The following is a 22,644-nucleotide window of genomic DNA, read 5'->3' as shown; positions in this document are numbered from 1 at the left end:
TATAAAACAGGGTGGGTTTTGAGAAACATAAGATGCTTTTTATTCACTGGAGAAATTTCACTATCACTTGGAGTGTGTTGACTGGGTTTTATTGCGATAACATTTTGGGAAATCAACTGTCATATATATAGACAAGGTAGGTAATAGGAAAGCGGCCGAAAAAATACATTTTAACTCTGCATCACAAGATAAGACCTGAAACGCTTTAAACATCATAAGCTAATACATAACAGTAAAAGCATCAGGGGCTGTATTTTTCATTTGAAGTGCTGTAAAGGTAAAGGTAAAGCCTTAGTGGTGTTTTTCTGATATCTTGGGCAGGATTTATCCACCTGGTCCAGGTAGTTAAGCTGTGACAACCTTTTAGCCTTGTCTCTGAGTGTGAGGCAACCGCTGGTCTCCTGTGACATCTGTCAAAATATTTCATTACAACGTTAAAACCAGTGTTACTTTGTTATAAAGCCAAAGAATACACAAATACAACAGAAAAAAAAACAAATAGAATTGCAATGGGCATTAAATGAAAATCAGCTTAGCCTAAATTACCAAAGAGCACTGGTTATGTTTGTATCTCCAACACCTCCCAATCACTGTAATTTCCATTAATACTATTAACTCTGAAATAAACAAATTTGTCTGTGAATGCAGATATAAATGAAACAAAGTATTAGCTATATTTATAAAGGATGTTTAGTTAAGTTTGATATATTGCCTGGTCTCCTAAACCTTTTGGACATTAGTGCAAATATTCATGTAAAAAGCTGATATCCACTCGGTAATGACCAAGCCTCAAATAACAGCTGGGGGCATGGCCAGAAGGAACAAATAAAGCCAGTGTTTAAAAAAAAAAATACTGAGGAGTGTGAAATTAACTGTAGCTGCAGCAGCAAACATGGTAAATTTAGTATAGTGCACATGTCCACAACACTAAATCCATCAGTACAACAGTCATGCTGTACACACCACTCTGCTGCTCTCACTTTCTCTTTTTAAACAGTAATTGTGTTTTCACACTACATTTTTATTTCTTCTTTGCCTTTCTCCTGATTGATGTTGTGCTATCGTCAACAAAGCTCTTCCTGATGTTTTTTTTTCACATTAAAAGCCTACCTATAAAAGTATGGCTGCAAATTCTGGAGGGAGTTTTGCTCGGTATGCGATGTGACTCTGTTGTTGTGCTGATGGAATTAATGCTGTGGAAGTGGATGTTATAGTGAATATATTGTGACAAAGGTAAACATGGAAGAAGTTTTGAGTTTTCTTTCACTGGGGAACTGGAGAAGTTAGAAGTAGAGCCCTGTCTGTACAATAAATCCAAATAAAAACCTGATTTTTATTCTCAAAATTTGCAGTGTGTTACAACCTTGTTATGCTGCAGTGTCTTACTGTTCACACAGTTGATTGGATGGTGCTACTGATGTCTCCTAGCAACCAATTTACACAGTATGCACAACATGATTTAGTAAATCACTAATAAGTAACGGAGAACTTTTACACAGAAACGTATTGATGGCTTTATGACTAGATGGTGCGACCTAGTCCTGGTGTCTCAAGAGTTCACTCCATTGACACTGTGAGTAAAATGTGGTTTCGTAGCAGTGTCTTTCTTTAAAAAGAAACCCTTTCAGGTTTAGTTCAGATGTACTTCATATGGCCTAGAGCGTGTTAGTCAGCATGGACTAGTATTAACAAGACCCAGTATGTGATATTACTCTTATGTACAGCCTGCAGCTAATCAGAGGATGAATGGGAGACATTTTATTTGTCTGCACTTTTACACCCAAATGAGTTTTATTTCACTTCATCATAAGATATATCAGCTCTCAAACAAGCTGTGCAACTGAAATAGTCTCACAATGTCACATTAAATAGCTTCTTTTTTTTTTTTTTTCCAATTCACGCTGTATGGAGCTGCACATTTTCCAGTTAGAGAGTGGAGGTATTCACATTGGGAGATGTTAGTGAAACTGTGATTCACACATACAGAGAGATATAGTGTGTTTAAAGACTGGCATGAAGTGAGATTTACCATTAATGAGGCAATGGGGGATGTTGAAGGGTATAGGATTCTTTAGAGAGAGAAAGACAGCTGTGGGATTTAATCTCTATATTCCTCCCTCTCTAAAACCAACTTGCCTGATACACTATCTGAGCGCATACTCAATTGGCACAATGCCTACTGGCAAAGAGTAACTAAAATGAGAGCCATCCCCTGTGTGTTCGGATGTAACTTTGTAACTGTCCCTTTCAGACAGATTATGTGCTTATCCGATTTTCCTAACATGGTCGCAGCAACCAAAATTTGATCCATGAGCAGAGAAAGAATAGAAAAACATGATTTTTATTAGTTTGTGGTCAGGTCTCAGTTTTGTGAGCGCACTGCAGATGTCCCCGGGCTAGCACTGCTGACTCCACACGTTTATGGATATGTGGGTGAGAAAAAGTCTTGGATATCGCATATGTCAGCCGCAGCCAGCCTTATCACCCTGCCAGCAATTTACACTCTTTAAACATGCGCAGTGACTTGATGCAAACTGGGAAGGTAATGATTTGGAACAGGCTGGTCAGGCTACTAAGATTAATGTAATACTGTCTTTGCTCAGAAAAAAGCAATCATTACTGTACATTGTTATTTTATTTAAGCTACAGTCACCTCTTGTTGTCCTTTTAGAAAATTGTTGTATGATTGACTTTTTTCATAACTAAAAGACTAATTGCACCTAATGGGTTTCTTATCACAGAGTTGTTTATTTTCCTTTGGACTACAGCCTCAGCATGAGTTTATACATTAGCTTCTCCGACAGTGAAGCTACCTGTTCTTATTGTGCAGTGCTTCTCAGTCCTCAGTGACGGGACTCAGAGCCTGCTGGTTCCCATTCTAGCCATCTAATCAGGGACTGAGTTACACCTGCAACGCCAGGTGAATGCAATTAACTTGCTGGTTGGCAAAACCAGCAGAACTGTGACCCCCGAGGACTCGGATTGAGAACCACTCTTGTAGAGAAATGCTGACACCATTAACAAATTATGTTGTGAAGGACAAATGTGGAGCATGTTTATGCCCCCAGTAAGTAAATATAAGCAAAAGCCGCAAGTTATTTTTACACCAAAAGTTCACCCAGTTAGAAATAACATATGATTAAGTCTCGGGGGATTCTGACCAGTGCACACACACACACACACACACACACACACACACACACACACACACACACACACACACACACACACACACACACACACACACATTGCAAATGAAGAAATGTTGTGTTAATGAATATAGTGATGAGTTGTTGTTTTTTGTGGTCATTGTGGTGCAAGGTCAAGTTCATCAATGGCCACAAAAAAAGTTTACACTGATTAGAAAGAGTGAAGTCTTGATTTCTCTGTTGCAAACAAATAATCAGAACTACCAGTGAATTCAGCAGTGGTTGATATTGCATTTTACATTATATGGGCTGCAACTAATATTTTCATTATTGCTTAACCTGTTGATTGTTTTGTCTGGCCAACAGTCCAAAACCCAAATATATATTATTTACACTGAATCAGAAAAGCAGAAAATGGACGACCTGGAACCAGAGAGTGTTTGAGCTATCAAAAATAGATGTCGAATAATTTAATTTTCACAAATAAATAATTAAAACTAATGTAACTTTGACTGAAGCGGTGGTCAGTATTACATTCTGTGTTAGTTGTGAGTAGGGCGGCATCATTATTAATTCATCTGTTCTGATTTAGTCAGTTCATTTGTGAAAAATGGAGATCACATGTTCTCAGAGCCCTATGTGATTTCACGTAGCCTACATTTTGTATGACCACCAGTCCAATACTCAAAGATTCTCAGTTTAAATGAATGGAAAGCAACATCAAAGATGCTCGAACCAGAGAATTATACCAGTATATAAATGACTAATTTTCTGCCCATCCAGCAGTTGATTCATTGTTTAATTGTTTCAGCTCTAGCTGCAATGTTTTTTTAATGTGTCATTTACATGAATATTTCTTCTCTTCTGTTTTTCTTTCAGCCAACAACACTCTGCTCGGCGGAGGTGGAGGTAAGTCACAACCTGTCTGATCCATTGGTTGTGTGTGCCAGTGCTTGCCAAGATACTTGTAGGCCTCAGCTGTTATTAATAACACAGCTTTGTGGTGCAAATAGTCTTCTCTGGGCACAAAATAATTGGAAATGTTGTGCTTCTTTTAATCATTTAATCAGAGGATGCAGTGCGATGTACTAGCCAAAGAGTGTGTGTGTGTGTGTGTGTGTGTGTGTGTGTGTGTGTGTGTGTGTGTGTGTGTGTGTGTGTGTGTGTGTGTGTGTGTGTGTGTGTGAGAGAGAGAGAGAGAGTCTTTTATGTTCTATGTGTGGTGTGTCCGTCTGTATTTTCTTTGTGTTTGGTAGCAGGTAGCTCTTTGTTGTGGCAGGTGTTCAAGGTGCGTTTGCATGCTGCACAGTGTGTCTGACTGCCTGTGTTTGTGTATGTTTGTGTGTGTTTGTGTATGCGTGCAGGTGCAAAGTCGATAGTTCGTAATATATGGGTGTTGAGTGCTGTGGATATAAACAGTCATTTTTCAGTGTATTGTTGACTCAGTGCTTTGCTGCGTGCATGTGATGTCGGACGTCCGTGGTTAATCGATACTTGTAATAAATCTGTACTACTAATGCAGCAGCCACATTTGCTCAAACATGTATACACACACACACACACACACACACACACACACACACGCACACACACAGACACTCACTCTACTTGATCTGTGTGTGTGTGTGTTTGTTAATGGTTGCAAATTTAGGTGCTAGTGCATTTGCCTGTGGTTGTTTTCTTTTCCTTCATTTGGACAAACAGCTTTAGCCTTTCAGACCATCTGACTTGCACTGCCATTTTTAACCTCCCAACTTGTGTCTGTGTGTATGTGTGTATGCATGCATGGGTTTTTTTGCCTCTTAGTCTCCATGGTGATATATCTAACGGCACACCTGTATGCGTGTATGTATACGTACATAGTGCATTCGTATGTCAATTTTTAGCAGTGCATTTGCCTGTCTCAAGTATTCTGTTGAAACTGTAAGTCCCGGGCGTACACACACACACACACACACACACACACACGCACACACACACGCACACACACACACACACATACACACACACACACACACACACGCACACACACACACACACACACACACGCACACACACACACACACACACACAGGCTCCACCCTTACTGATATACACCAGCTGAGCCTCAAACCATAAAAATGGACTACACGCTCTGGTGTCCTGTGGTTTCACACACACACACACACACAAACACACACACAAACATGCAGTCAAGCACCTCGAGATCTACAGCATCGTTTGATGTTGTCCTGAAGTCTCTGATGGCTCTACAAAGACAGATGGTTTCTAGAGATGCCATGAGTGTGTGTATGCATCAAACTGCATTTGTACCAATGTAAAACATGTTTATGTTGTCTGCTCTTCTTTAGTTATTTTAATTTTTTCATTTATTTTTATCCAGTTGAATTAAACCACATCTGTTTTGTCCACTGACTGACTGGAGGAGGCTACAATATCCAACAACCACCATCTGCAGCTGCCTTTTCATCGGTTTCTGTTTCGCTCTTTGCAAATTTCTGTCTTGCTCAGTTGAGTTCTCTCATCTCTTTCTTACTGTATTTATTTCCCTCTCTCTGTCTCTCTTTCCAGCTCTGTCCTTGGGGGTTTGCTAAGGCAGATAGAGCCTACAGTAGGTGTTAATTAGAGAGAGAGGTAAGGGTAGAGACATGGAGAAGAATAGAACAAACAAGAGCGATAGGAGGAAGATGATGGTTTGAGCGAGAAGACAAGAAAGAGAAAGCAATGGAGGTCCAACACTGTTTGGAAGGCAGTCACTGGGGAGAGACAGATGCAAGAAGAGAGCCGAGTGGAGAAAACACACAAAAATCATTTGGTACACATCTCCATTCGCTGAGATACCCACTCTGCACTGAATAACCAAGCGTTCATTCAGCTTTAGTGAGTGTTTTTTTTCATCAGAGGAGAGGCAACAAAAGGTCTTTACAGTGCTTTACTACTCAGTCTCAAGGGTACCTGGGTAAATGTCATTCAGTTAGATCAAACGCACACCTGCCGACATTGTTTTCTCACTTCAATCTGGAGGAGTGCTGAGCTCAGGCAGCGCATCAACAACAAACTCAAGGGCAGGAAATTAACCTTTTTTTATGTCCACTGGCTGCAGTTGCTCATTTATTCCAGAGCTTATCTGTCATTTCAACGTTTCACTGCTTTGATTGATTTTCCAAGTAGAAAAGAAAGCCCAGATGATGATTGGAGGTTCAGTCGTCCAGACAGTTACCATGAGCTTTGTGCATATATATATAGATATATAGATATATCTATATATATAGATATATATAGATATATATACACACACACAAAGCTCATGGTAACTGTCAGTTAACCTTCTGTATTGAACTGAACCTTGAATAACATCGGTTTGTGTTTTGTTAAGGAAGGAAAATGTCAATTCGTGCTGCTGAGTCATGAAGTATTTTGATTTGTACATGAATGAGCACTGGCATTTTACCCGCTGAAATCACCATTGCAACGACAGACGTGTGTATTGTTCGTCATCTGGGTGTAGCACGCTTGAATTATTCCCCCAAGTGTGTAGCTGTGTTCAGTTTTTATTCTACATTGTGATGTTGAGTGATGGTGGGCTCTAAAGTGCTTATATAAGTGCAGTTACATCCATGTGACTTCTATTTCGCCTTGTCTCATTACTGAATAGGAGACTGCTGCAGTGCAGAGTGTTTACACTCATTCATTCACTGTTACAGAGCAGTGATGGCAGCTAGTAGAAGGTTTGCAGTTGAGATGGCTTTGCCTGATGTGTGTTACTTAGTCTTCCGACTTCCTCAGCATTTCTACTTCATCATCAGAACCTTGTAGTAAACAACACAATTTTTGGTTTTTGAAGGGTATAGAAACAGCTCTAGGCTTGAGGTTTTGGGATACTGTGGCAGTTGCCAGTTTTTCAAGGTTGATCATTTAGCCTTGGATAAAAGGGATAGATATAGCACCCAGTAGCTCTTTTAACATTGTATTAAGATTTAGATTAGAAAGTCAGAACCTGTCCTTGCAGCACTGTCCCAGCATCACATCTGAAATCATATTTGCAGCAAATGGCATCATCTATACAAAGCCCTCACCTGCTGTGATGTGCTGCATTTGTGTAACAAGTTCCTGATCAAACAGAGACACACAGTTACAAACAGGCAGGAACAGGCAGCTGGTATCAGAGATCGTGCTCTGGGTCTGTGGGGACGCAGTGCACAGGATGTGAACCAGCCGCGAAGACTCTGCCTGCAAATGATTGGTTTAGGTGTTTTAAGAAACCCAGAGCCAACACACAATTGATGAGCACAATCCCAATTAAAATTTCATCCACTTACATTTTTTTTATTTGGTAGAGATGAAAAAGAACAAAATCCTCTCACACTGGATTTTTCTTTTTTTTTTGCAGAGCTAAAAACCCAGGGTGAATTTGTGTGTGCTGACATCTATAATCAATCCTCTAGAACGGGGATGAGGTTTGATACCCTGCACTCTCTCGGCTGTGGTCCCTGTGTGTCTGCACCTCTCTCTCGCTCTCTCTCTCTGCCTTCTCCTTGTCTGGATGAGGAGAAAAATGCAGGCACAGGATAGGCTTGTCTGCTTCCCTTTCAGAACAAATGAACAAGAGAGCATGTATTGTGAATGAAGGGAGTGAGCAGAAGATTGGTTTTAGGGCGCAGAGATGAGCAGAGCGGCAAAGAGCACTTAGTGTACCTTCCACATACAGACAGTACTGTCACTGTCTCAGCTGCATACATAAATACGCCTGTTCCACCACTGTTAGCAACAGTCATGTTTGTGTGTGTGTGTATGTGTGTGTGTGTATGTGTGTGCGGGTGTGTGTATAAGTTGTAGCATTTAACAGGTTGCTGTGTGTTCACATGTTTAAGTGTCTGTGTATACAAGTGCATATATACAACTGTGTGTGAAGCAGTGTGCATGTGCATGCGTGCATCCACCACCAGACCCATCCTAAATGTTGCCTTGGCAACAAGCTGACTGAAGTAAATGAGTGTCCTGGCTCTGCTGAGGGATTGTGGGAAAGCAATATGCCAGCGTTCCGCCCCATTAGTTTGACGGACAGCCTGTTTGGCCTATAAGAGGTCAGCTGGCAAGGGCAGCCATATTAGTATTCCATAGGAGAGACCTCAGGATTGGTTTTACTCTAATGTCACTCTACCTGTATGTGTGTGTAAGTGTGTGTCTGTGTGTGGGTTTCCTTTTGTGTATGGTTGTGTTTGTAAGAGTGGGTGGTGGGTGTTGGCAGGAGGTAAGGCTTGCTGTGGCATATAACATTGCAAGCAGGTGTGTGTGTGTGTGTGTGTGTGTGTGTGTGTGTGTGTGTGCGTGCACGTCCGTGTTTGTTTGTGTGCCCTGCTGGGGGATGCAGGCTCTTCGCCAGGTAAGCATATCGGCAATTATCACCTCCCGGTCCCCCTACTTCTCTGGCTCCCTGCCTCCCCCTCTCCCCCAGAGTTAGTCAATATAGAGCCTGTGAGGGTGACGTGATAACACCTAAACTGGTCAGCCGCCTGCTTAGCTGGCTCTTGATTGGTCTAAAGAAGCAAAAACACTCATTTCTACCCCCTTCCTGCATCCATCCATCCACTGCATCCTTTTTATCCTTTCCCCTCTCAGAAACCTCGCTTAACTTTCATCTCTTCCCCTTTTGTTTTTACCCTCCCTCCTCTGCTTCTCCTCTTCAATCCCCCATCTCGTATTTCTCTCTGTCTCTTTCTCTGTGTCTCTCCAGCTCTCCATTCTTTTTTTATATCTCTGTCCCATCTTTCTATATGGTAATGAAAGCTAAATAATGAATGTTTTTTTAAATATGGAAATGAGTTTGACACTTCCTAAAAGATCTTTTTAGTGTCTAGTAATATAAATTAAATTCATGACTAATTCATTATAATCTGTTGATGTTGGTTAGTGACATTAGGTGTAGCCAATTATGGCTGATTGTTGAGTAGTTCAGGTACTTTATTTGCATGTGACAGAGTCAGTGGAGTATGAACAACATGTATCCTTTGACACCGCAGTGATGCTAATTCGGTTAGGGCTTCCTGTGTCTCCATAGACTAAATGAGGGATACATCAATACTGATATGCAGTGCTATATCTTGAGCTGATATAGGTTTGGCTTTATTATCTCCAAAGGGAAATTTATTTGGAGTGAAGCAAACACAAAATAATCATACCCAATGAAAGAAAAATAAAAAAATAAAATACAAGTCACAAGCAAATCTGAGCCATACTGGTGGATAGTCATAGAAAACAAGACTAAATTCTGTCTGAAATCACTCCAACTTTATCTGAATGTCTGAATTCTATGTGTTTGATTATTGCACTAAGTAGTGGCCTAAAAATTCACACAATGAATGGTAATTAGTGATGCGGGGATCGGCTCTGATGTCATCCTAATCTGCATGTATGCATAAGTAATCCACCCGCCACCCACCGAGCAAATTATTTTCCACAATTTAGAGACCCGCACCGATCACACATTACCATTATTTCTTAGTGGGATATTATGCATGATGATATAGTAACATATTGCACTGAAGTAGGCTGGTTTTAAATAAACAAACAGTTTAAAGTAAAACAACGTGGCAAAGTGTATTTCCACAATAGTCTGAACACAGGCCGACATTTTTAGTCCACTCAAACTACAATTCTGAATGTCACTGATACTTCCTGGTCACAAACAATTTAAGAGCTCATAATAACATTTGGCCACAGCTTAAAATAAATAACAAATCATAATGACTTCAGCAATCCAAACACAGTGTCTAATTTGTACCTGACAAAAATGAAACTTAAAATATATTCACATTTTAGAGAATACAGTGAATAATTTCCTCATACATTATACCCGCAACCCATCTGCTGTAAATCAGAACATTTATTTTTATGACCAGGTCCACCCGATCTGCAGATTAACCACAGGCACTGTGGTTATAACTGTGATCTGTGCATCACTACTATATACAACATGTATACTACAACTACTGATACTAATCTCAAAATGCAATTGTTTCTCATTTTAAGAAGCAAAAATTACAGTTGTGCGACTCGGCAACGATGACAGAAAATGACAAGGAGTCATCTAGTGTCCAAAACCTCAGTTTACTGCTCACTGCTGAGTAAACTATTGGATGTCTGTTAGTGAGTGAAATAGGGAGTGAAGTGTAGCAGCTCGATGACGATATCATTCTAACATGCTCACAATGACAGTGTTAACATGTTTACCACGTTCATCAGCTCGTCAGCATGCTAACAGCTAATTAGCACTAAATTACCACTGATGGGAAGATTGGATAATTGACATGATGTTGTTGATGATGATGTTGGAAAAGTTAAAGAGATCATCTTTAAGAGACCAGTTATGACAATTCATTGTGAGGGGTGCATGATTGTCTGTTCTAATGGCTGTTGAGATATTACAGTCTGTGGTCTGTCGTCCCTAGAGCCATGTTGCTAGTGTGGCTGAAAACACAAGTCACAAGCACATCACCAGTACCAGTAAAAAAAACAAAAGGGCCAAAATAAGATACCAGTATACCCTTAATACAAAACTCTGTTACCAACAGCATGTGTGACACTGTAGACATCACTGCAGAGCAATTCTTAATTTTTCCCTTTTTTAAAAAATTAATTTCAAAAAGTTAAATATTTAATGAAGAACAGTTTTAATTCAGTCATTTCACCCTTTGCAGCGCAGCCAGATGGACTCAGTTGATATTGTTCTGTGGAAGTAATAAGATAATATTGATACTTTGAGTCACAGGCCGTCCTTGAGCACTCATTATGTGCCTGCTCTGAAGAAATGTTGCTGGTGCAGCTTTCCATCAAACGCATCTTTCATTTTGCACTCCCCTCTGCTCATGAATTCCCCCTTCATATTTCGGACTGCATTGAAGTGACAAAACAGTGTCTGAATCTACTCAGTAGCATGCAGCGCTCATGCTGAGCTATTACACCGGCTCCCACAGAGTCAGAAGTTGCCACAGTCTGAAAGAAAGCTAACATGGGCTGTCTTCAGTGAATGTAGTTGGAGGGACAGCGCTCTTCATTAGAAAGGTGGGAGTCACTGAGAGACTGAATAGGTGTATGGATATTTATTAGCCCTGCTCAGCGGGTTCAGGCTGTGTCCAAAGAGAGTGAGAGAGCGGTCTATTCTGTCTCCGCTCTTCTCATCTCCATTTGACAAGGAGCAATCTAACTTAAACATGAGAGCATCAAAGGCTTGTTCAGCTGAATGCACAAAGCGTGATTCGTGTGAAAGCGAATATGGCGGAGATGTCGTTTGCAGCTAAAAGGACAGGATGTGTTGGCTGCAGTCTGGAGTTGTTCAACACCTGAAATTTAAAAAAAGAAAAACATGAAAGACACTACTGCAGTAATGTTTCAATGTGTCTCCAAGAATGCAGGTGATAGCGAATACAGAAATTAGTTAATAGTTTGGGTCAGTTGAATTTGACGACTGTAACTCCGGCAGGCAGTCCCTCCCTCCCCCTAGTTCTCTCTGTGGACATGAAACACAAAAGCTACAAGAAAAGACAAGAGAAAAATGTGACTGTGTAACTCCTGATCACTAACCCTGAAGGGTCGGGGACATGGTAGGGCAAGCACTCACCCAAAGATTTTCTGTATAGGTTGTCATCATAATAGTGTGAAAAACATGGATGCCGTGGATTGTGCCTCTTTGTGGTCGTTTCTCCAACTAGAAATGTTCCTACAGTCACTTCATACATAGGCTGGCAACATAGGTCCAGGGGTGGCCAGTCAGATTCAAGGCCAACCCTCTGGCTCCCCCCATGTTGCTAGAGTAAGAGGACATATGCATCAAGCTGCACAAACTGAGCATTAATCAGGTTTCTGAGGGTTATGGTAACGTGCAGGGATTAGGGGTTAGACATCTTTATGGTCACATTCCCTTGCATGAAATGTCATGTCAGTAAACCCCTAAATTAACTGTCTTCCAAACAGCTTTTCTATGCTACGACACGTGTTACTTAATCTGGGAGTTTAGTTGTATTTACAGCTTGTGTGTGTTGTTGTGTACGTGTGAAAGCGTCGTTGTGTATGTTTGTCAGCTGTATTTGCAACCGTGCATTGCGGTACAGTCGTGTATGTGTGGGACTGAGAGGAACGCGGTAGTCAGGTCAAAAGGCATCCCTGTAGCTCAAGGCTATGCAGTCCATTCATAAAGACTGGGGTAAATGTCCAGTTCTCGCTGCTTCACACACAAACACAGACACTTGCACTAACACACCTTACACACAAGCGCAGACTCATGTATCTGTCAAACATGAGGCATGAAAGAAAACAAAAAATATTGTTGGTTTATGTTTCAGTTCAATTTCTTTTCTGTCTGATTCTGTTTTTCTTGCCTGTTTCCTTATCTCCCTTCAGACTATTTTTACATCTGCTGCTCTCCCTTATTCCCCTCCCTTCCTTCCATCTCTCCGTCTTATCACACTTGTTCTCTATTTCAGAGTTGGGCTGCTTCAAAGTTAGTGCATGCAGTGTGTCTGTGTGTCACCTCAAGTACTCTTCACACACACACACACACACACACACACACACACACACACACCAAACACACAAAATATATCTGTGCACAGTAACACATATGCTTTGCCAAGGATGTCCACCCCAGCAATATTTCAAACACACGCGCGCGCACACATGCAGCTTGAGTACGGTTTCTGAGCTTCTGTTTCTGTGCACCCTGAGGAGGTAGCCAGTGTTCAGAGCTCGCCTTTCACACCCTCACACTTGCGCTTAGCTCACAGTGAGGCCCGGTTCGGCATGGCACAGCATGACATGGCACACTACAGCTCAGCACCGCATGTGATATGCCAACTAAACACAATAACGTTCAGATAACACGAGACCCCTGCCTGGAGTTACTCAGTTTGGCAAAACACACCACTGTAACAGCTGGTCTGTGTACAGTCAGACAGAGATAAGAGCCACAGGCCAACACGCTGAGCTGTGACATATGGATGGGTGTTATTGTACTATTTGCACCAAGTGCTGACAAGTCTCACAGTGCTGCGACAAACTCATTCCTGACAGATGTGTTTTATTCTGGGTTAATTATGAGTTGTTTACATCAGACTCCGACATTAAACCTCAGTATTCTCTCAAAACAATAGTTGAGCCGGGATATTTGAATATATACAGTCTTTCAGGCCTATCTTCTAGAAATGACATTTATACTGTGGTGTATGCTAATTTGTTTTGCCAATGACATTTTGAGGGAAACATAATTGTTGAGTGGCAATGTTGTTTTCAAATGAAGGAAGCACTACAGTTATGTACTGCATGCAAGTCCTAGGGGGGTGGTCAGGGCCGACGGTGGGTTTACTGAACAAAGCTCACAACTCTGTTAAACACACCCACCCTATCTTGTGCTTCAAGTCACTGTTGACTTTTTCATTATTTAACCAGGAGGACCATCTTTCCCAAACCTTGACCAAGTGCTGTGAGTGCACAAAGATAACCATATAAAACACTCTACTCTGCGCTTTAAGCTGCTAGGCACTGATATTGTTTTGCAAAAGCGGATATTGTAGGGAAAACAACTGAAATACATTGTCAGATTAAGTGGGAACATGTTTTTCAAAGGTAAGAGGCGCTACAATTATGAACAGCGTGCAAGTGATAGGGAGGTAGTCAGAGCTAACAGTGGGTGTCCAAACTCTGCCTGCATTTTGCAGATACTGTTATTAAAAACATATCCTCAGGGTGCTTTGGTGGCCCAGGGGTTCAAGGCAAGGACCATGAACATCTCCAATTTGTTCTTGATCTTTGTTACGTGTCATTTCCCTTCTCTTGTGCCTTTCATTTTATTTCTCCGCTTTCAACCTTCAGATAAAACAAATACTTAGAGAAATGGGACAGCAATGACTGCAGATTATTAATACATAGGCATCATTTCTAGGAGACAGGGTTGAGTCTGTAGCTTTTGGCTTTTCTTCTTAATTTTGCTGACCATCAAAGCACCTCTCCGACCATGATCCAATCAAATTTAGTTTTTTACACTGTGTGGATGATTACTGTAACTAACCTGACTAAATGAAACAGGTGTTATAAGTGTGTGGTTTTCCCTCCTTACACTGATGTCTACCTACCTCAGTGGAATATGTGTGTTTTTTCATTTCTCCTTCGTTGAAGCATAATGTCATCTATAGTCACTGATGAATTACAAAATTCCCTTTATTCAAGTGAGTGATTAAATAGATTTGAATGATTTTTTAAAAGTTTTTCTTTTAATGTAATGTAATGTATTGGCTTTGAAGAATGATTCAGTGTAGGTAAATCCTTTTTGTGTTTGTTGTTGCAGTTTGTCACTCATTATCTTAAGTTAAATTCTGCTTTCTTGGGTCCATAATGCTGAGACTCATAATTATAAAGCTGTTGAAATCAAGATTGTATGAATAGTAACTTTGAGGAAATGTGTCTAACTGCAAGGGGTGCAAAGATTCTGACTGAATCTGTAATTGGCACAGCTGTAAAATTGCTTTTCCTGCATCATTGCCCTCCTGGAAATGAACACAGTCACGGTCTTTAGATGTGGTGTGGATCAAGGATAGATACACATTTCTGAATATTATGTAGATTTATGAAAATGTAATTAATAAAGACTAATTGACCAAAAAGTCAGAGTCAGCTGAGTCCTTAATAACACATTAAATCGAGCAATTAACTACTGCAGTAACCTTAAAATCCATTAAATAGACTGACATATACAGAGAGACAGATGCTTTGACTTATTCAAAGAAAAAAAAGCAGGATTTGGGTGAAAAGTTAGCAACCTGCATAAGACAGGAAATCCAACTGTTCAGAACTAATATCAGCATTATCCAGGTCCTTTCAGCACTAAGCTTTGACACCTGAAAATGTGTCTGCTGGACTTCAAACAACATTTTGACTCCCTGTAAGTAGTCAGATTGCAGGGGATTCACATAAGTAGGCCAACTCTCTGAATCTCCTGTCGTCTCCTCTTCAGTGGACGGAGCGATCCACAACGCTGCAGGTCCACAGCTAAAAAAGGAGTGTGCTTCCCTCAACGGATGTGAGACTGGAGAGGCCAAGATCACCTGCGGCTACGGCCTGCCAGCAAAGTGTGAGTATGAAGTGTGTGAGTGTTTGTGTGACTTCCAGCTACTCCAGTGAGGCTGCTCAGTGTGGTTGTACTGGCCTGCTTCCAACTGTGAATATATGGGAGAGTGCGACAGTAATGCAATGCGTTGCTTAAAAAGAGCAAACTGCACAGTTTAGAAAAATAAAGCTTAAACAGACTCATGAACAACACTTTTTTTTTTTTTTTTTTTTCGCAATAAGGCCTTAAAGTAGATCAGTTTTACTTTTCAGCCCAAACTCAAACACCAGCAGAAACTCATCTAGGTATCCATTTATAGCAAAGTAAATGGCACTCAATTATTAAGTGGCACTCCATTGCAGCGTGTATAATGTGACGAAACTGAAGATTCAACATGACAGGAAAAGCATTTCTAGGTGTTTTAGTTGTGGGGGGAAAAAAATGCTTCTCCAGCTTTCCTGATGTCTAAAAACCCAGTCTGCGCAGTGCATCAGTCCATGATGTAGACATTAATAAGAGGGACTGAACAACAACTGCATTTTGATTCTGAAAGGTCAAAACGGACATTAGTGCAAAACATTTGGCTAAGGTTTAAATTTCAATTAAATAACACTCTGAAAACTTCAAAATTAACAGGAGAATATCTTCCTGTTTCTAGACACTGAAAATATAAAAGGTGAAATCTTTGGGTCAGTTTCATAGCACATGCATGCACTGATAGGTTGTTGTATTTGTCTTGTCCTTAAAGCTTCTTTAACGGCTGAAATACCACGTCACAATAATGTGAAAATCTGTCTAAAACTGTCAGTGACAATTTTTTAAGAGTACAATGCTAATTTAAATTGTTTTAAATTATTGTAACATCTGGGTTAACATGACAGTGTCCATCATAAAAGACTTTCTCACATAGTATTAATTGTCTCATACTGTGTAGTGTATTCATAGTGTTATACAAAGCTCAAAGCGTTCACATGCCACTACATGAAACTCAAACAGTTTCCACCACCCACTCCTCCAATTCTGAAGTCTGAAGGAGCTAATCATGATATTGCCTGCCACTGTGATGGCAAACACGCAGCCTCACACAAATAGGTATTTCAATAATGTAGTTGCCAAGCTTTGTACATTATAATGACCACCCAGGTGTGTTTGTGTGTGCGTGTGTGTCTGTGTGTGTGTGTGTGTGTGTGCGCGTGTGTGCGTGCTCGACAGAGATTAAAGTAGCACTGAGTCTGTGTGATATCAGCTTATGGTTCCATGGAGAGTTTAAGTTCACGGAGGAAGGGAGGAGAAAAAAGGCGAGAAAAAAGGAGAGAGAAGCGATAATAAAGGCGAGCTCTAGGCAGAATGGAGAGCAGGAATAGAAGAGATAGATAAGGAAGGACTGGGAGAGTGGTTAAGAAACGAGGCAATGTGGGGGAGGGGACGGATGTGAGTGGAGCTGAAGACAGGAGGGAATTAGGAGGAGATGAGTTCTTACACTGTCTGTTCTCCTTTGTTGGTTCAGTTGTTTAACTTCGAAGATCTTAGCAGTAATTTTTATGTGTGAGTGGATGCTGCTGCTTGTTACAGTGCGTCCTTAAGTGTGCACATTTGCATGTGTTTGATAGGGGTGTGGTTTGGTTCAGACAATAGGTATGATATTTCATATTTACAAAATATACAGCTTGTCCTAACTTTAAATAGAATAATAATTTGGTGATTGACATGTGTTGTAGTGTTAATCGTGAAATGAAAAAAGAGTTTTGTTACATTGGTTAAGTAAAGAGAGCTCGACAGGCTGCACCTGCGGTGGGTTGGGGTTGGGGGCATCACGGTTCTGTTGCAGTGTCAAAATAGTTACACCCCTAGTGTTGTTCATTTTTGTATTGTGTATTTTTTAAATTACATTGCGTGCATGTGTTTCTCTCTCTTGCTGATACAGAATGATACTGTGTATATACATACTGTTCTGTCTTTACTTGTGTCTGTGCTGCATTATGTGAAGTGTATCAGTGTATACAGTTCAGGCTGCCTGTCAGGTCCTATCACTCTCTTACCTGTAACTATCTGTCAGTGTCATATCCGTATGACTGACTCTCTTTCTGATTCACTGACTGACTAACTGCGTGTGGGTGTGTGCCTTACATTTGTGTGTGCATGGCTGTTATCCGCCATGTGGACTGGAGACTGGCTCTCTCCCACCAGACAAAATATTATGTCCCAAGAATAATTCAACATGTATCTGCTCCAACACTTAAACACTCTCAACAGGGCTTGATTACCTCTCAGCAGGAGGGAGAGAGAGGTGAGACAGCAACAACACAGGGATAGCAAAGGAGAGATAACAAAGCAGACAGAGCACTGTGAAAAAATGTGGGAAAAGAGCAAGAAATGAAAATGAAACTCGACAGGAGATAGGCAGGATGGTTGAGAGACAGGTCCAATTTCAAAGCCAACACTTTGATCTTGATTTGTATGGGCTTGCCACCAGATGTGGGATTTCAAGAGTGTCTGACTCACAGGTTTGCCAAATGGTCCAGCGGACCTGCTGTCAGCCCTCCATGCAGAGTGCCCGTCGATGATCCCGCAGCCACTTAGCCAGCAGCATCCCAGTCCCGTAACCTAGCAACACCCGGAGCGCATGGCACACTACTGTTGCTGTTTAGCAAGACTCGCATGCAATTTGGGATGTTGACAAATGACAGCTGGAAAATTTCAAGCAGACCCTGCCTAAATTCACATATTAACCAAAACTTAAAGGCAGTTAAATCAGCAATCTGTCAACTTTGGAGCATATGAGCCACTGTAAATGAGGATTTGATTAAGAGTGGAACACTTTGAGATCAGTCTGTCTGTTTGTGCATAAAATTAGCGTGTTGCTCACTTGTGTGCCAGATGCATGCTGTAAGATCCATGTGCACTTGTGTAGGTGTGTGCTTGTGTGTGTTTTGCGGTTGCCAGACAAGGGAGCGTGAGCTGAATGTGTTGTCCAGCCGACGCAGCGCCCAAGAGCTCACCTGTGTACCGATAAAACACAGCTGTAACCCTGCTAACCTGTTCCCCAGTCGGCCCTCGCTCCCCTGCCAAACACACAGGGATACAACATTGTGATACACTGGGGAGGAAAGGAGCCGGGGGCGGGTCTAAAGAGAATGAGGGAGAGATAGACGAGATGAGGTCAGAATTATAATCACTATTCATCCAGTAAAGGAAACACTCAGCTTTAGTGACGTCAACGCTAACAGACTGATATATAATCCCCACAGAGACAAAAACAATGCAAAAGCAAAAGAGTAAGATATACTGTATAGTACAATAGACAGACTGTTACAGCTTAATAGTTTACGATGAATATAATAGGCTACAGATAAGTTATTTGTCCGGCAGCTGCAGTTTTTGCTGGTAAAAATGTTAACGAAAAAAAAAATTGATCCAATGACTTATTTGGGTTGGTCATGTAGGTTAAACACAAACACCTAGGTCAGCCAAAATGATTTGGATGACAAAAACAAGGTGAACTGTGAAATTATTACCCAGATTGTCTCCAAATAACGTGCTGTGGTTATGCCCACTCACATTTTTCATGTGCAGCGAGGGATCATCAACTATATTAGGCATGTGCTCACTTTCCGTTTTACCTCCAAATTACGGGGTTGATAATTTGGCTAGCCAGCTTGGATAGCCAACCTTTATAATTGTCTGACCACTCACAGTTGTTGCATGACAACCCAGACTTCAGCAGCCACTTTGGTGAATACAATACAAAACTGATCGTTTAAGATCGATCACTTTAAATCTGCAAATGTTTGCAAACTGTGAACCATAATCACCTATTAAGTTGATTTTTTTCAAATGTGATAAAAAAAACAAACAAAAAAAAACAGCTGCCCAAGCTGAGGGGAACTGAAGAGTCAGGTCTATGTGTGTTCATCACCTGTCAGATAATAAATACTCATGTGATCTATTGTTCATAAGAAATTGTTGATTATAGCAGCTTTAAGATGAGTTAAAGTATAACTGTATTTTAAAACTGATTCTGTAACTCTGTGCAGCTTTCAGGTCTTTTCAGGATAATTGTACACATTGCTTTTGTCTTGTCTCATATGCCAAACACCTTACAGTTTATTTGCAGTCGACTGTATTTAAGGGGAAATTGGCAGAGAGTGGGAGTAACACGGTAGGAGGTGGAAAAAGATGTAGGGAAAACAAGATGGAGATGGAAAGGCCCGTATAGAAAAAGTGCTGAAGGAAATAGAGAGGTACAAAGCAAGAGAGATATCAGTCTGTCAGAAACAGGCTGCTATGCTCCCCTCTCTTCCCTCCCTGCCTCACGTCTCCCAGTTTCTGTTCCCTCGGTGGCCAATTACTGCTAATTAAAATCCTCACTGCAGCTCTACCAGACTCCCCCTGTTCCTCTCCTCCAAGACCTCCATCTCTCTCCTGTCACCCTGTCGCTCTCTCTTGTCTGTCTCTCTTTCTTTGAAGACATGTTGTTTCTGCCCATCGCGATCAACAACTTAAACACCTTGTTTCCCTCCGTTCCTCTCATCCACACCCTCTCTCTTTTTTCTCGTCCTCACTCTTACATTTTGTCTCTTTCTTTCTCCCTTGTATCTCACTACCACCATCCTCCCCCCTCTGTTCCTCTCATCATCAGCAGTAAGGTTTCTTTAGTAGTGCCAAGAGACTTGACAAGGCTCTGGGCTAAAGACTGTAGCACTCAGACTGTGATACCTTGCTAGTTGGGGAGTTTTTTTCCCATCTTTTTTTTTTTTTTTTTTGACAAGGTTGTCGACATCTTTGCTTCTTCCTGCCTCAGCGTCAGCAGTGCGATCCTTCTAGGTGTTAAAAAGCTTCGTCAAAGCTGCTGCTGCTGATGAGGAGGAGCGTGATGATGATGATCATAGCAGCAGCAGCCCTGGTGTTAATTCATTCAGTTAATTCATTCGCCTTGAAGGAGAAAAAAGAGATCAAAAAAAAAAAAAAACTCCAGTGTGTTGCTTTGCTCAGGGAGAGAGAGTTGGAGGGTGAGAGGGAATAAAGAACGTCTTTGCTGCTGCTCTCAGATGAAGAGAATTATGTCCGCTCCTTTTAGCTTCGGCATCTTGTTCCCCCCTTCGCCATCTACTCTTGTCCTCCAGTTTAGAATAACTGCCCTTCTGTCTTTTTCGGAGAAAGGTGGAAAGAGATAGGGAGAGCTGTAGGGGCCTTTACAAGACCCGAGCCTTCCTTTTGTGCCAAAGCCCGGGCCTGGATTTAAGAGCTGTGTCCGCTTGGCTGAGCATAAACTGAGGCCGGGCACACAAAGGACCAGCTAGTCTTTTTCCTGCCTCCTGCTTTAAAGGCAGATAAAGAAAGGCTAGGGACAGATGGAGGTATGAGAAGAGAGAGGGAAAGGGGAGGGGAGGGGAGAGGACGGACGGATGGATGGCCGTTGAGTATGAAAAGCAGGAGCAGCGACTCGTGGCCTCCCAGGTAAGAATGGTGGGAGGCCACGGGGGGGGGCGGAGGAGAGGGCGGACAGAGCCAAAAAAAGAAAAAAGAGGAGTAATGACAAAAAGCAGGAAAAAAGCTGGAATGGCAGACAAAAAGAAAAGACTGGGCGGGTGTCACCGGATGGCACTCAGTCAAGTTCTTTTTAAGGCTCATGCCAGTGTGACGCCCACTTTTGGGAGAGCACATACACACACACACACACACACACACACACACACACACACACACACGCTCTTTCTCTCTGCATCTTTGCAGGACTGTATGTGCCAGGCAAGTCAGGTGTGTGATCAATATAGTTTGAGCAGCACTCAAGAACTTATTTAGAATTTATTTCCTTTCATCGTGTTGTTGAGCGTGTTTATTCATTATTATTTGTTTTCCAAGACGTTCATAGCAAGTAATGAAGACTTTGTTAAACGTACAAAGCAGTTTGTTTTATAAAAAAAAAGTCTCACTGAAATCTGTTAGAAACAAGCCTTTGTGTTATAATTAGGTCAGACTGATTTGTGTTTTTTAACCCTGATGAAAGAGGCTTCTTAGCATCATGTTTTAATCGATGTGATAAGTGCTACAGTATTCTTAGGTGTAAAACAGGATAAACCCACAGAGGACAGCAGCTTTTTGTGAGGACAAAGGAAGTCTGAGAGAGAATAACTGCCATAAAAGAAGAAGACTGTGGCAAAGGTTTCAGAAGAGACTGAAGACTAGTCAATGTCAGAAAACTGAAAGTAAGAAGCCGATGAACAGTCTGCACCTGACTTTAAATCATATTTTTTATACTTACATTTATTACATTTTTAAGCACATGTTTCATTCAGGTTGGTGTCAGAGAGAGGTGGAACCACATGGACTATTTTAATTGTATTAATCTCCTTTATTCAAAAACATCCTTAAATTCACATTCAAGGCAGTGGTGGAAAGTATCTAAGTACATATAATGACATATTGTGCTCAAGTACAATTTTGAGTTATTTATAATTTAAATTTATTGACTTTTACTTTGCACTTCAATTTCTAAATCACCGCGTTTCAGAATGACTAATGCAATCTAATCCAGTGATGTAATATATGAAAATATAACTGGCAGGAGCCATTCTACCTCCATAATGAGTGCTTTTTACTGTTGATCATACCTCTCCGAGCTTTTACTCAAGAGAGACTTGTGGGCGGCTGTGGATCAGGAGGCAGAGCGGATCGTCCACTAAATAGAAGGTCGGTGGTTTCGATCCCCGGCTCCTCCTCCAGGCCGCGTGTCAGAGTGCCCTCGGGCAAGATACTGAACCACACATTGCCCCTGTCGGCTGTTCCATCAGTGAATGAGTGTGATGTATGAACGTGTGAGTGAATGGGTGAATATGGCAAGTATAGCAAAGTGCTTTGGTCAGTAAGACTAGAAAAGCGCTATAGTTACAAGTCAATTTACCAAAGACTTTTTACGCTGTAGCATGTGCTGAGATATAATATCATTTACATGTACATGGTTGTTTTTGTTTTGTAATTATTTGTAATACTTGTCTCTGACACAATGTTTGAAGAGACAGAGATAAAAAAAGGTATTTGAAGCATCGCATTAATATTAAATTGAGCACCAAAGGTTTACACTTAACACAAACACACGTAAAGGATACTGTATATAAACATTACAATGTCGATTGTGTAACTAGCTACGCTAAACAAAGTGATTTCTTAATTGGACCCAAGGGCAGAAATCAATATAACATCCAAACCTGGTTGGAGCCTTAAAGAACTGTTGCCTTAAATAAATGTGTAAGCAAGAGGAGAGGGAGAGGAAAGAAAAATTGGACATCCAGTGAGAGAGAATCACAGCTAAATTATGTGGCATTAGGCCACAGTCACATCATTGCTCAGAATTTGTTATTACGATTTGATGAAGCCTGTTATTCAGAGCTTTTGGAAAAACAG

The 22,644-nt window shown here is 41.1% G+C and overlaps 1 protein-coding gene across 2 annotated transcripts in view; it reads left to right on the top strand.

The window, feature by feature from the left end:
- The window catches only part of macrod1 (MACRO domain containing 1), a 110,153-nt gene that overhangs the window by 61,454 nt on the left and 26,055 nt on the right, over nt 1-22,644 (top strand). For both annotated transcript variants that reach the window (XM_022760297.1, XM_022760296.1), the window contains exons 4-5: nt 4,029-4,058; nt 15,151-15,267. In XM_022760297.1, the coding sequence (XP_022616018.1) occupies nt 4,029-4,058; nt 15,151-15,267 (147 nt within the window). The remainder of the gene's footprint in view (nt 1-4,028; nt 4,059-15,150; nt 15,268-22,644) is intronic.

Source organism: Seriola dumerili, unplaced genomic scaffold, assembly GCF_002260705.1.
Source record: "Seriola dumerili isolate Sdu_G_001 unplaced genomic scaffold, Sdu_1.0 BDQW01000331.1, whole genome shotgun sequence".
Classification (NCBI taxonomy): Eukaryota; Metazoa; Chordata; class Actinopteri; order Carangiformes; family Carangidae; genus Seriola; species Seriola dumerili.
This window is presented reverse-complemented; position numbering and strand designations above follow the sequence as displayed.